Source organism: Lampetra fluviatilis, chromosome 20 (assembly GCF_964198595.1).
Source record: "Lampetra fluviatilis chromosome 20, kcLamFluv1.1, whole genome shotgun sequence".
Classification (NCBI taxonomy): domain Eukaryota; kingdom Metazoa; phylum Chordata; class Hyperoartia; order Petromyzontiformes; family Petromyzontidae; genus Lampetra; species Lampetra fluviatilis.
This window is the reverse complement of record NC_136294.1, coordinates 5,117,227-5,131,297: the sequence shown is the minus strand read 5'-3', so window position 1 is coordinate 5,131,297 and position 14,071 is coordinate 5,117,227. Positions and strand designations below refer to the sequence as shown.

Below are 14,071 nucleotides of genomic sequence, written 5' to 3'. Positions count from 1 at the left end.
TCAGCTGGAGATTAACAAATGTAATTTCTATGGGTCAGTATCCACAGACAGACAAGTTAAATATCCAAAGCAATGCTGTATTACAGTACATAAAAAAACATACAATTGCAACATAGAAGCCTTAATTTTTTTTTACGTGAAGCACAAATGCATTCCTTTTGAAAAATCCTTCCATAAGCCAACCCTAAACATAACATTTTTTGTTATCTTTAAAAGCTTCATTATTATTTTCTTTAAATTGGCACTGCACAGACATCAAACTGTGCCTGGGCATATATTGCTGGACTCTCGTATTTATCCATGTATTCTATCATCGTTTACGACAGCACGAGTAAGGGCCTGGGTTACACGCAGTCTATCTCATATTTCAAGAGAAAAAACTGTGGCTTGTAAAGGAAAAGATCAGCACTGCGGTGACTGCGCAGTGGCTGAATCTTTTGACAGCCACATACCGACCGCGGGCTTGAAAGGCGACAGGCTGGCACTGCCGCCCTCTTCGCGGTGCGCCGACTTGGGCCTGGGCTTCCTGATCTTGGCCTTGGCGCCTTTGGTGGCCTTGGTGCGGGCCTGGTGCTGCTCCCACTGCTGGTCCTGGTGGCGACGCCGGAAGACCTCGCGCACGTACTCGCGATCCGCCTTCTTCTCGGCCTTCTTCGCCTCGTCCTCCTCCGCCTTGCGCCTACGTCACACAATCCCGGCAAGATGCCGTGGCCGAAGGCTTCGTGCAAACGTTTTTTTGAATCTTTCAATTATATGTTCGGGTTGTCACCGCTTAATTTAAGAAGCTATGGACAAAAACAATTATGTAAGAAAGTGTTCTTCTTGGTTCTTTCGGTAAAGTCACGCGGAAGGGAAATAACGGCTGCTTGCGTTGTGGCCAAAACGTCGTGAGAATTATTTTATTATGTTTTATTTATATTATTTTATTATTTCCCTTCTACGTGACTTTACCGAAAGAACCAAGAAGATGAATCCCTGCAGTCACGAAAGCTTTAAATCGAAATAAGAAAGTGTTGTACTCCAAAGTCACATTCTGGCAAATGTGTTTGGGACAATGGCATCAACTCACGCAAGCTATTTAAAGAGTTAAAAACAAGTCTAAATAGTGTTGATGACATCTGAGATATGTACTATCCTTTCAAATTATGCACCGATTGCAAGCACAACTTTATTCAAATTGCACTATCAGTGTCATAGTACGAGATGAGGTGGTTCATTCAGAACTGTTGCATACGCCGTGTTCGAGACGAGGCCCATGGAAGGAGATATCTCATAACTTCTTCTAAAATCACTTCAATTGGCTTTTTATCTACAATACTACACTGAAAGGTTTGACCGAAAGGCAAACTAATATTCTGTATCCTCAGAGCTGAATGGGATTTATTTATTGTGCCGTTATTGGTAACAAGGCTTACACAATCAACTGATGGTACTCAACAATTCTGGCTCAATGAATGTTAGTCCGCAGGTTCGAACTCGGCAACTCCGTGGTGCCAGCTCAAGTTCCTGACCCTGACTGAACCACTTGGCCACCCCTCTAAAGCTGAATTTTTCCTGTAAAATTTGCTTTAAAAAAAGCTATTATAACCACCTTACTCAGAAAAGCAACACAGTTTACACGTGTGCAAGAATGATGTATGTTAAACTTCTTTTGCACCGTACGTAGCCAACCGTGCTAATTGTAGGTGCGGGGAAGGACAACTAAATACTGCTATTTATCTAAAAAGAAAACTCATCAGTATAAAGTTTTTAACCCCCCCCATCACCCACCCAATTAAATTAATAACAATAAACCAGCAACGCTCAAGTCAAATGTTAGTAAATGTGTCTGCAAATCGACTCCGGTTTCATTATTAGCCCTTACTTGGCTGTGAAAAACGTCATGCCAGAGTAAATTATTTCTAAAACTGTGGAGTTTTAGCAGAACCCTACCATGCACCATTAGGTTGTGGTTAAAGGTCATTCCAAAAATGTATGTGGCCAATAAAATCCCGGCGCAATAGGAATGGTTCAAGTGCTGCTTAGAAGTTAATTTATAAATAACACAGTAACAGTTCATCACGATTCCGACGGGTATTAAAAAGGTGAATGGCAGCCTTCTTTTCCAGGCCGTTTCAATCCCCTGCACTTCTACAATGAAAGATGTCGATTGTTCATGCGAGCACATTCACACCCGCCAACCAAAACTAATCCCCAAATGACCTCACCGCTGCAAGCCGCCCTCTAAGTCTGAGTTAAGTGGCCCATTAGCGAGCACAGATGACCCATAACGTTTGTAACATGCGCATCTTGGGTAACACTTCAACGTAGATGTCTCGGGTAAACACAAACATAATTACAAAGCAGATGTGGACGTTTCTTATAAACGGAAACACGATAACAGACATATATGCATTGTTTAATTATTTTTCACATCAGTGACTTTATTTAGAGGCCTCAAAAAAGCTACCTAATATCAGTGCAGTTACAACAGTGTGTGGTTGAAACATTCCAAAAGGTAACTTTTGTGGGTGGCTAATTTTAGTTTCGGCAACACCAACTTCACTACTTAAGCGTGTAACTACCTCCCTTGGCACAAACATCAGTCGGAAAAACACAACCACGTTTCTGTAAAGAGACTTACATTTTCAGCAGAAAATAAATTAATGGCCACATACAGTAAAAACACAAATCCTTGAAAGAAGCCATCACTGCATCACTGCTTCATAACACGACAATGGCTGGCGTGTGGAGTGAGATACACTGAAACTATTATCCATGACGAGAGGACCTTTGATCAACACCACAATGTATTCCCATAAAATGCACTACGGATGATATGGAGCTGCCAAAGTGGTGTGGCGCGGTGTGCTATGTTCTGAAAGCGTGTCAGCCCTTCTCCCCCGTCGCGCCCGCAGAATTCTCCGTACCTCTCCTCCTCTCGCTTCTTTTCAACCTCTGCCTCCATCTGTAGCTTCTTCAGGCGCGCCTCCTCCGCCTTCTTCTGCTGCTTCTGCAGGAAGGCCGCCTTCTTTCTCTCGCGCTCCTCTTCCGTGGGGCCCTGGTCTCCCTGAATTGGGTACGCGCGCACGCAGGCAGACGCGTCGGGCACTGAGGCACGGTTTTCTCCATGAAACAAACGATGTGTCACCGGGCCCCCGAATACCGTTTGGAGTCATAAATATCAGAATTCAAGTGAAGATACAAGCTGCGAGAGAAACATGCCCAGACAGTTTACCAGACAAAGTTAGGCAAATTGTTGAAATTCTTCAAACATAATTTAATACTTTTTTTCCCAGAGCTTTTACATTGTCTGGAATTGGCTAACGTGAGCATTTTCCGCCACTGGAACACATGCTCATTTTATTGTGCCATATGCGATGGTGCATGCCTGTAATCCAGTGCTTTTGGAGGATGGATCACTTAGATTTGTGAGATTTCAAAGATATGCTGGGTTGGGAAATGGCTACAAAAATAGCAGTATAGAAAGTGGGTTTGCGAACCCCTCCAGTTCAAAGGAATTATCTCCTCTTACAAGTGGGGTTTTCTTCGGCGTACTCCTGTTGCCTCCCACATGCAAAAAACACTCTTACTCTTAGGTTTTTTTGGTAAAGTCACTTTACCGAAAAAACCTAAGAGTATGAATCCTTGCAGTCACGAAAGCTTCAAATCTACAAAGAACACTCATCAAGAATTGGCTTCACATCCAAACGCAAAACCCTTTTGAAAGACTCTTGAGCGGTTGATCTTACTATAATTTAAACAAATTTAGGGTTGGATTTTGCAACTGTTTTTCTAAGTTTTACACACAGTTACATTGCTTTGGCTTGACTGACCTCATCCCCCACCTGCTGCGGGACAACAGAAGAACACATTTGCTAAACAATTCCTACCGCACAAGTTTTAATTACGAAGCTCATAGCTGGTTAACCACGCACCAGAGAGCTCTTCAAGATTATTCCCACAAATGGTATTATCTTAAATATGCAACGATAATAGGACGGCGTGGGGTGGGGAGCGATTACAAATGCAATCATGCAGTCGTTGAAGCAACATTGTAATTATTCAATTATGACACGACGATTTCCACATTTCTCGTCTGTACAAGTTCAGTTCTGATACAAGTAACACACGCTTACATTACACTGGTGGGGGGAGGGGGGGAAGGCAACGGGAAAATTCTGATACAAACACACTGTAGATATAAGCACACGTGGCCTCGCTCCCAAGGGGTGTGTTTATATCCAGCTTCTTCTGTATAAATAATAAGACAATCAATAATGCGCGCAATGTTGCAGACTGAAGACTCAATTCTGAGGAGCGGAGCTGAGCTCAGGGTTAGATCACATCGCGAGGTACGGTGAGACTCAGTTAAATGTCGAGCAGAAGAGATGCGGCTTTAGATGGTTTTTGAACAAAGAAAATTATCGATCGTTACAGATGTGAAGAGGGATTGCGTTCCAAATGACGGGGGCCGCGACGGAGAAACGACAAGAAGCAATTACAGTCCTTTGTCCTGGGAGTTTCAAGGAGAATGAAACAATATCAATCTCATCTCTGCCATCCGCTGACTTCTTTCTAGGAAATCCTGACCGAGTCTCAAGACTCTTTGTCAGAAGGGTCTCACCTGTATGATGTTTGGAAAAGTCTATTTGAGCTCTTTCCAAGCAATATTCAAACACTTTGATAAGAGCACCGACCCAATTAGTTAGTTAGTTAATAATTTAATCCAATATACTTCATTTTGGCATTCAAATATGACCTCCCTGAGGACGCAGTGATCCAAGGTTAGAGTCAAAGAGCTGCCTTAATGTACTGGCATACTTTGAAAACATGTTGAGCAGCAGAGGGCAGTTTGACAAATCAGTTGTTGTATCACACTACTCACTTTCACGAACCCACGCCGACCAACGTGCTGAAGCAAGTTCAATAACCCCCACGACAAGTATGGCGTGGGGATGCCCTCATCCAGCAGCGGATTGACAAAAGCCTGCACGCACACATACCTTAAAGAAGAATCCCAGCGCTGCCTTCTGCTCGCCGTCTGTGGAATAATCAGCAGCATTCTCCGCTGCATCATCTTCCGACAGGAGCCCCTCGGGGGTGTTCATTCCGGACAGGTCCACTTCAATCAACCCCACTGGTCTCTGGGCGGGAGTCCCGACCTCTCTGGCCGGGCTGCTGGTGTTGGAGCTTGCCCTGCTTCCTCTCAGTTTGACCGGCGATCCTTCCATGGACGATTGATTCTCCATGGCGACAATGCTCTGCACTTCCTTGGGCGAAGGGGTTTTAACGACGGGTAACGGCTGTCTCGGCTGCGAAGGTGCCAGTTCGAAGTCCACAGCCTCCTCCGCTTCATCGCGTTCATCCTGTCTGCCCGGCGCCAGGTTCAAAGCCGTTTTGCTCGGGCTCACATCCCTGGAGTCAATGGTGGACTTCCCGCTGGAGACCGTAACCTTGTCACTGTCAGACTCGGCCTTCGACATGGTAGGGGACGAAACTTCAGTCTCATCGTCGCCAAAACAGATGGTCGAGCTGGTCTGCATTCGCACTTCGTTGGGCGCGTATCGACGGCGGTGCCTGAGGTTATCGACGTACGGCTGCGGGCTGAGCACTCGTGCCAGGGAGGGCTGCGGAGACTCCTGGGGCGGACCTACGACGGAGAACCTCAGCTCGTTGGGTCGCGGTGTTGAGTTGTTTCTCGGGCTTCGGAGCTGCACCCGCGCCGGGGACTTTGAAAGGTGGCGGCGAGTCGGCGTGCGATTTGCCGGAGATCCTGAAGATGCGGGCGACAAAGAATAGGTGTCGTAATTTTTCTGCGGAAGCTTCGCCTCAGCCTCGGCCATGGCTTGCTGGCTGTCCCTCATCTGCAGCAGGTGCTCCTGTTGCTGGGCCATTCGCAACATCTCGCTCTGAAGCCCACGCAGCGTGTCGTTGAGCTTGTAGATAGAGCGGCTGTACTCCCCAGAATCTGCCTCGCCTGCATTTTCCCTTTCCAGATCCTCCTCCAATGCACCGGTCACCTCAACTGGCAGACCATCTCCATGCCTGCCGGACTCATCGTAATCCCGCGGCTCTGCGGCCCACGCACCCATCATCTCTTCCGATTCTCTGTTATCTCCAAATGCTTCTGCTCCAACAACTTCTCGGCTTTGCCTAGACATGTCTGTCACCGTGTCGTCTTCGGCTCCACTGTCCACCGGCGCCTCCAACTGGGTTCTGGCGGGCAGCATTTGCTCGCCGCTGCTCTCCGACGAATCCCCTCCGATGCCTTGGGGGTCTAGACGGTCCTTCTTGCCTCCTTTAATAACATGCATGAACGCCTCCTTCCCAAACTTCTGCCTCTGCTTGGCGCACAGAGCCTCCACCTGCCGGCGCTGCGCCTCGATCGCCCGTCGCTTCTCCTCCAGCTTCATCTGCAGCCGAACAACCTCCGATGACAATGGGTGATTGGGAGGGGACCCCGGCTGCTGGTCTTGCTCGGATTCTTTGGACAAAGCTTGGTTTCTGTGACCCCGGCTCTGTCTGGTGGCGATGGTGTGAGGATATCCGTTCTCCGAGCTGTCCGGGGTTGACCTCAGTGAACTGCTCACGCTCGACTTGGTCTCCGCGCTGTTAAACTTCCGAAACTTCCTCTCGGCAAAGCTTGTCATTTTGACGCCCGAACTGGAAGACGTGTTGCTCTCAACGCTGGGACAGGGGCTTGGGCTTGGGCTGGGGACTGGAGAGCTCAAAAATTCACTCTGTGCTCCTTTCACATCTGTGTTGTCGCTCGACTGAGGTTTCCCAGAATCATCCACGTCGGAATCAACCTCCACAATGCTGCCTTTTTCGCCATTCACTGGCTCAACAACCGGCAGGCCAGCCGCCAGGGCTTTCTCGGGCGTGTCATAGTGACTGTTTAACACAAAGCTTGCCCTGTTCGCATCAGGTTGACTCCAGGCGTCCGTTGAGTGAAGGTAAAATCCACCACCTGCCTTGCCCTGGGGGTGGGCTGCTGCTGCCTTGGCTGGGGAATTCACCCTCCTCAACACCGGCAGTGACTGGACATCGAAGCCGTCCTCCGCAGGCGACATGTTCCGCACGTCAGCACTCGTGACTGGGGCAAACGTGACAGATTTATCTGGGAGCTGGCTGCTCGCTTTCCTTCTGAACGGCACGGAGGAACCGTGCTCCTTCATCTTGCCGTCGTCTTCCGACTGTTCGCCCTCCGCCCCCAGCATGCCATTCGCCAGGTTATGAAGGCCCGATGCGGATTTTCGTAGGAGGAAGTCACCAATCCTCATCTCGGACGTTTCCAAATCGTCACGGGATGCCTCCCTTCCTCCGTCATCTTCTCCTGACATCAAGTCCGGGGATGCCTTTCCAAGCCCCCTGCTTGGTCTTTTTGCCAAGCTGTCCTTGCTGCGAGATTTTGGCATGGCCTTAGAGTCATCACTCACTCGGTCATCGAACTTGATTTCAAAGGAGACGGACTGCGACATGGGCCTGTTGAAATGAACAAATCGTGTTATTCAAAGGTAATATTAAATATGGGCGCGCAACAAAGGACCCGCTGCTCTCTTAAACGACAAGATATTAATTGCCAAGGCAACCTGAGACGTGCAATGAAATATAATGTGTGCCCTAAATAACTGACGGTAATTACACTAATGTGGATAGATGTCATATAAGCAGTACACTTAGACTTTGTAAAAACCATTTAACGAGTACACAGCAAGGCATGAGAATCCCTGATCCATAGAATCCTGTTTGGAACATCACTAATACGAAGTGCACAATTAACACTTTTGTCAAAAGGCCAAACTGAATTTACTCAGATTTACATTGTCATGCAAACCCTATACAGCTAACTTATTGATAAAATCCCCCCCCCCCCATCATATTCGTCAATAACACTGCCTTAAAAGCAACAAATATATCAAAGGCAACTTCTCGGGCAATAGCCATTCTTTATAGATGATTTTGCCGTTATACATTTCCACATGATAAGCCACTTTGTTGAGCTATCATTTGTGGCCAGGTCACTTCTGAAAAATAAGTTCATAGCTCAGTAGGCTTTACCTGGTAAGATAAGTGATTTGTTTACCTTTCCTTTCCACTCCTATTGTGTTTTTGTCTTGTTTGTTGTTGTAACGTTCTAAACTGCCCCTACTGGACATCTGTGAAAAAGAGCTTTATAGCTCATAGGATTCATCCAGGATAAATAAATATTCAAGATTTTATAGCACATCTATCAGTGTTATTGACGAACATGTTGAGTTATTTTTGCTGTGCTTGTGCACCCCACTGCCAATGCAGCTCGCCAGCCACATAGTCTGCGTAACTTATTTATCGTCAAGCTTGCTTTCACAATCATGTTATAGTAGATAAAACAATCGGTTGACTTGATTTGGCTCATTGCTAGAGATTACAATAATCACCCAAACGCAAGCAAGTGCTGGTTACAGCACCAACATTGACTTGTGCAAGTCTTACCTTTGTTTGACATCTGGTAGCAAAGGAGCTTGGTCCAACATGGTCAGTGATCCAGACTCGAAATTAGGCAGTGCTGAAACGGAGACACGTACAATTACACTCCTACTAAGTATTGAATGAACCACAGAAATAATTTCTGACAAAATGCTATTTCGGTAATAGTTGCAGCATGTGAGCCTATGACCAAATCACCCAGAATGTCCAATCTTGTCAAATCTCTGATACTTAGCAGTGTTGAGACTTAATCGTGCTTTGATGGGTGACAATCGAGCACTGCCAGGTGTTATCGGCTGTGTGGTGAAGCATGGATAAATAACTCCATGACCCACACAGCATCCAGAAATGGATTTACACAGGGCTCTGTAGCATATAAATAATCAAGCTCAGCTTAATGTCACAAAGGAGACATTTAGACAAACACTTTACGTTAGCATATTGTAATACTGGCATTGATTGATATCAGAATGTAAGCAATCCGCAAAACGTGACGTGCCGTTTCACTCGTGAATCTCTCACCATCAGTGGAATGCTCGAGGGGTTCCCTTGGACACACAAACTCTGGTCTCACCACCTCAAAGCACCAGAACAACTCGGCCACAAAAGCCATGATGTTTGTCTGAAAAATCAAAAGGAACATATATTTTGGTGAAAAAAAACATATTTCGCAGCTTGAATGAAATTATGAAGGTATGTGTTTTTATTACATGTTTGTGTATGTATGTATGTAGAACTTCTTTCACACAGTATGTAGCCAACCGTGCTAAATCGGATATTCACTGCCAACCCCTTTGTCGGTATGAAAAAACTACATACTAAGTACAACAAAAATTACATCTTTGAAAAATAAACCCGTTCATAAAAGTAGACAAAGTATGAGAACTGATCAATCCTACAAGTTTCCCTCGCTTTACGAGACGCGTTCCAACAAAAGGGCGCACAAAGCGAAAGCGGGCGAGACAACTGCCTGCCAAGTAGCGTCCGCAGTGCACACACACCACGTTGTCCCACGTCAGGCCACATATCCGCATACGAGTGAATTCAATCAGCATAGAGCGGAATTTGAGTAGAAATAGGCAAGCCGCATATTAGCCAAACAGCACAAACCGAACCCGTATAAAAGAGGGAAACCTGTAGTTAAATGTTATGATAAGCTCTAGATAAAGGCCTTCTTTTGACCAGTTTTATGCGCAGAGCTACAAAGGTCAGTACAACTTGCTTATATAATAAACCGCTACGACAACCAGACTGTAAAACCAATTTGTGGCAGCAGCTAAATATGGATCTAAAAAGGTTTATATTTAATCCTTTTTAACCCATAACAGCACAACATAAATGAACGATTGAGGAAGCATCTGCTCTCGCTGCCTGATAAAAATAACAAAAACAAAAGTAAACTTAACTGAAATAACTTTATTACACACGGACTTTATTGTGCTCCAAGGCACACTTTTACAGTTGGGCATGCAAAATAAATGTAGCATGGGATATTGCATAAAACCAAACAGAAATAAATAGTTCTTTGTTTTAGGACTGTCACATTATTGTTTAATTGTATATTGCCAACATTTAACATGGCAAAAATTGGGTTCGTAAACAAATCGAAGAGTAAATGTCCAAAGGTTATTGACATCTTTATATATATTTAAAGTATTTTATTTCTGTTCGTTAATTATATTAGTCATGTCAGATTAATGGCCACTCGTTAGGAATCCGGCAAGATTAATTGCAACGAAGTGGATGTTAACAGATGCTAAGGTTGACCGAAAACTGTGGACCGATTCAGCGGACAAGACACTAGAACGGAAAGGAATGACATGGAAACACCAGCACCAAACGGTCTACGATAGCTCGTGATGGACGACCCCTGCCGAAATTTCCATGGACACGGGCGGCCTCCATAAAAGAACATTTCGTGAGCAGCAATATTTAGTGCCTACGCCACGCAGGGCTACCTTGAGAGCAGGTGGACAGCGCAGCAGGTCAGAGGGCGTGAGCAGCAGGCAGCCCTCAAAGTGTTGCTGAGAAACGTCCATCAGAAGTCGAATGTTGTACATTCTCTCCGTGGGGCTGAGTCTCTCCTTCAGGCACACGTCTGCAACAATAATGAGGGCACCTGTGATTACGCAACCAAAGCAAACACACGCCAGCATTTACACTGTACTCGTCTTCAATTTGCCCACCAAGTTAGCCGATTGGAGGACATGGCGAGTTGAACTCGCACAAGGCCTGAAGACTGGACCATCGTAAATAAGCAACCAAATCTGGATAAAAGACACTCGGCTTTAACTTTTTTAAATGGATTGGGCAACATGCTTACAAGAAATAAAATAGTATGATAAAAAGTCAATAATTTTATCAAACAATAACATAGAATACAAGCTGAGAGAGTAAGCCCCCATGTTGTTGTTACTGTACATCAGAGTTGTTTATCGAAACATTTTATTGGAATTAGTAGGGAACTCGTTGCTCGGCAACGTAAAACAAGAGACCGCATTCATATTTCACACTATTCTCACAATCCTCCACTCAAAGTAATCTGCCTTTTAATGTCATAAAATGCCAAGATGATATGTATTGTGAGGCGTTTTCCCTCTTCTCTAGGATTTAAAGAATATTCTGGTAAAAGAATGACATTAACAGGAGCACAAATTGAAAGGTTATAAAAAATTTAAATGAACCGTGTCAGTCTGCTGTATTCGTTATTCTCACCTCTTTGGTGTCACTATCTGTTATATCTCTTCCGAACTTCTTCCGCCATTTAAACTCAATGTTTATTTGTTACATGGAAAATTACGTTTGCCAGTCGCCCCAGCTGGTTTCGGTCACTAATAATAGTTATTATAAAATTATAAAATGCTATCTGCACTCGTCTCCACCCCACTAACAATAACAGGAGCAGCAGCAGCAGCAGTAAAATGGCACTTCAAAAGAGCCATCACAATGGGACGCAAGACAGCTACAGCCTCAGCGGTTTTAAGTCTTTCCTTTGCACAAGAGCAGACGGAAAATTATGGGTGTGGGCGAGTAAAAAAAGCACAGTAACGGAACTTGGGCCGATCAAGGAATTTATAAAATGGGGGAGAGGGGGTCTGTGGGGTGTGAAGTGAGGGAGGTGAGGTGGAGCTCCGTGGAATGGCCACAGTCGGCAGCTTGCCTCCGGTTAAATTATTAATTGTCACACCGCTCTTACTGTGCAGCAGAACCATATTTTCAAGTCGTCTGCCAGGAAATGTTGGGATCATTGCTGGGAAGCAGGGTGTCGAGGCAGTTTAGGGGGTGAAGAAAGATGGTCGAGTTAGGGGGGGTTAGTTTTTCGGAATTCCAATCCTCTACACCGAACCCAACCCCACGTGGAAAATACGTGGTACCTTCTAGCCTAAGTAGTTCCGGGCAGTAGTAGTGGATTAGACTGAGGAGGGCTCTTCCATCAGATATCTCAGACAGGCTGCGCAGCACTGGGATGACTGGTAACTGCCTCGACACGGACTGATCCTTTCGATATCGCACCTGGAGAATAAAAAGAAAACGCATGCACATGTATACAAACACGCGCATAAGCAATTTTCATTTCAATACAGGAACACAACTGGATGCGGATTGTCAAAAAAACATTGCTTTCATGCTGTTGCGTCCTGTATGATTTGAAATGGAATAACAAAATGAAAAAGATTGAATGAAAATTAAATGAAAATTGCATTTTAAATTTCATACCGACAGTTTAATCGCAGTACAGTGTAGATCACAGATATAAAACTATCACTGTTGTTACCATTAAAAATGTATTATAAAGCACGCAAAACACACAGTGTCAAATGTAATGCATTAACACACAACTGTGTGTCTGAACTCAGAAAAGAATGTATTTCAGTTGACTGGACCCAAAAATCATAAAATAAAGCCACAAAGTAATTGCTGTGCTACAAATCTTACTATATATTTTTATGCAGCACTAACATACTTTATTAAACTTCAAACTAGCTTAATAATAAACAGTACCGTACCACTCTTGCATTTTCCTCTGGTTCTTTCAAACACAACGAAACGGCAAGCATCAAGTCAGGCTGAAGGGGAGTTGACAATGGAGAGGAAAGAGAGGTGGGCTTCACCACAAGGAAAATAAACACAGACCAAAAGAAAGGCACTAGAGTATGAAACAAAGAGGACAAAAAGCATGTGTGAATGCAAACAAATGCGTCCAGTTTTGACAACGATCGTGAACACAAAATGGGTGGTAAGAAGTGTTTCTTCTTCACGTGGAGTTGGAACAGGAAAAAAAAGCAAACATTGATGTTTTGGGTAAGACTTACAGGAACCAGCTTCCAGTACCACTTGGCCGGAGACTGTGCAGGAAAAGAGTTGAAAAGCAAAGGGAAGGTAAAGTAGCCTTGATTACACTAATCTGATGGGAATCTGGTCACTGTCAATTCCTAATGTGTTTTTGAATAGCTTCTGATCAATGACAATGTAATTAGACCTGCAGTGTTAAAAAGCCTGTCTCCTGCTGAATTAGTGTGACTCTTGGATGATTGAGATTGTGTTGGCCAAGCTTGACTTTGCAGACTGCCAAACTACCCCGAGCACAACGCCAAGACAAGAGCAATGTAGAATTTCAACGTATTTATTGAAATTCTGATAACATAAAACAAGTATAAATCATTCAATAATACATATGCTGGTTTTTGTTAGATGAATAACATGAAATGTCAAGTGACCACAATCAATTTCAGTTGGCCATATTATTCCTCATATTACTAAACAGTACAGGATATTTGATTGTATTTCTTACAGAAAGCTGAACATGCCAATACAGTGAAGTCGTCAAACAATGTGATACATTTCCTCTGTCAATGCCTGCTGGGAAATGACCTTGGCGGCTGCCATTAGTGCCTGGCTGGCTTAATCTTTACAGTACGTTTAACCCCTTCACATGCTCAAACTTTGCAGAATGTCCTTTGTTTTCCCCTGTACAAGTTATAAATGCTAACATCTCCCTGGGAATCAATGCAGCACTGGCCAATACAGATTTAAGTCAGCCCATTTCAGTCCTTGAAATTGCACCTTCACAAGATGCAATTTTGAACATCGCTCGTTTCGAAGCCTCGTGCACTCTGCATAAGACGGCAGGCTCTGCGCAAGACTGGCTCAAGTAAAATCCGATGTTAGTATTGAACCAACTTTTTATGCGTGCCCATTTACTCTTTTCCCCCTTACATGTTTGACGTGTCCAACGGCGGTGAGGTCTTAACATAGTTTTCAGAAGGTTGAACAGGGAATCAGTACAGCGAGAACCAGCACCCGAGAGAAGAGTACGCAGGGAAGCACATTTAAACCTGGTCCCCCTTAGCAACGCTGCATACATTTTTTAAACATTTATAGTATTCAGTGTGCGCAAGAGATTTGACTCGGCTCACCTTCTGTTGGCAAGCTCCCTCTGCAACGCTCTGCTGCTTCTGCTCCTTTTCAACAGAATCCTTCAACTTCATGTTAACCTGCAGCATAAAACAAATGGCACCTGAGCACACGTACACCACGATAATATTATTACAACTTCCAGCCAAACCGCACATGAAGGCTGATTCTATATTATCTTCTCAAGCGACTTTGGAATAAATTT

At 44.6% G+C, this 14,071-nt stretch overlaps 1 protein-coding gene across 2 annotated transcripts in view; it reads right to left on the bottom strand.

Annotated features, from left to right (window-relative positions):
• The window catches only part of CAMSAP2 (calmodulin regulated spectrin associated protein family member 2), a 40,695-nt gene that overhangs the window by 8,030 nt on the left and 18,594 nt on the right, over positions 1–14,071 (bottom strand). The window contains exons 4-12 of one of the 2 annotated variants that reach the window (XM_078865424.1): positions 13,869–13,946; positions 12,765–12,797; positions 11,826–11,964; positions 10,410–10,549; positions 8,974–9,073; positions 8,458–8,530; positions 4,986–7,467; positions 2,910–3,049; positions 453–679 (exon numbers count right to left, since the gene is read on the bottom strand). In XM_078865424.1, the coding sequence (XP_078721550.1) occupies positions 453–679; positions 2,910–3,049; positions 4,986–7,467; positions 8,458–8,530; positions 8,974–9,073; positions 10,410–10,549; positions 11,826–11,964; positions 12,765–12,797; positions 13,869–13,946 (3,412 nt within the window). The remainder of the gene's footprint in view (positions 1–452; positions 680–2,909; positions 3,050–4,985; positions 7,468–8,457; positions 8,531–8,973; positions 9,074–10,409; positions 10,550–11,825; positions 11,965–12,764; positions 12,798–13,868; positions 13,947–14,071) is intronic. The other variant, XM_078865425.1, reaches the window with a different exon arrangement.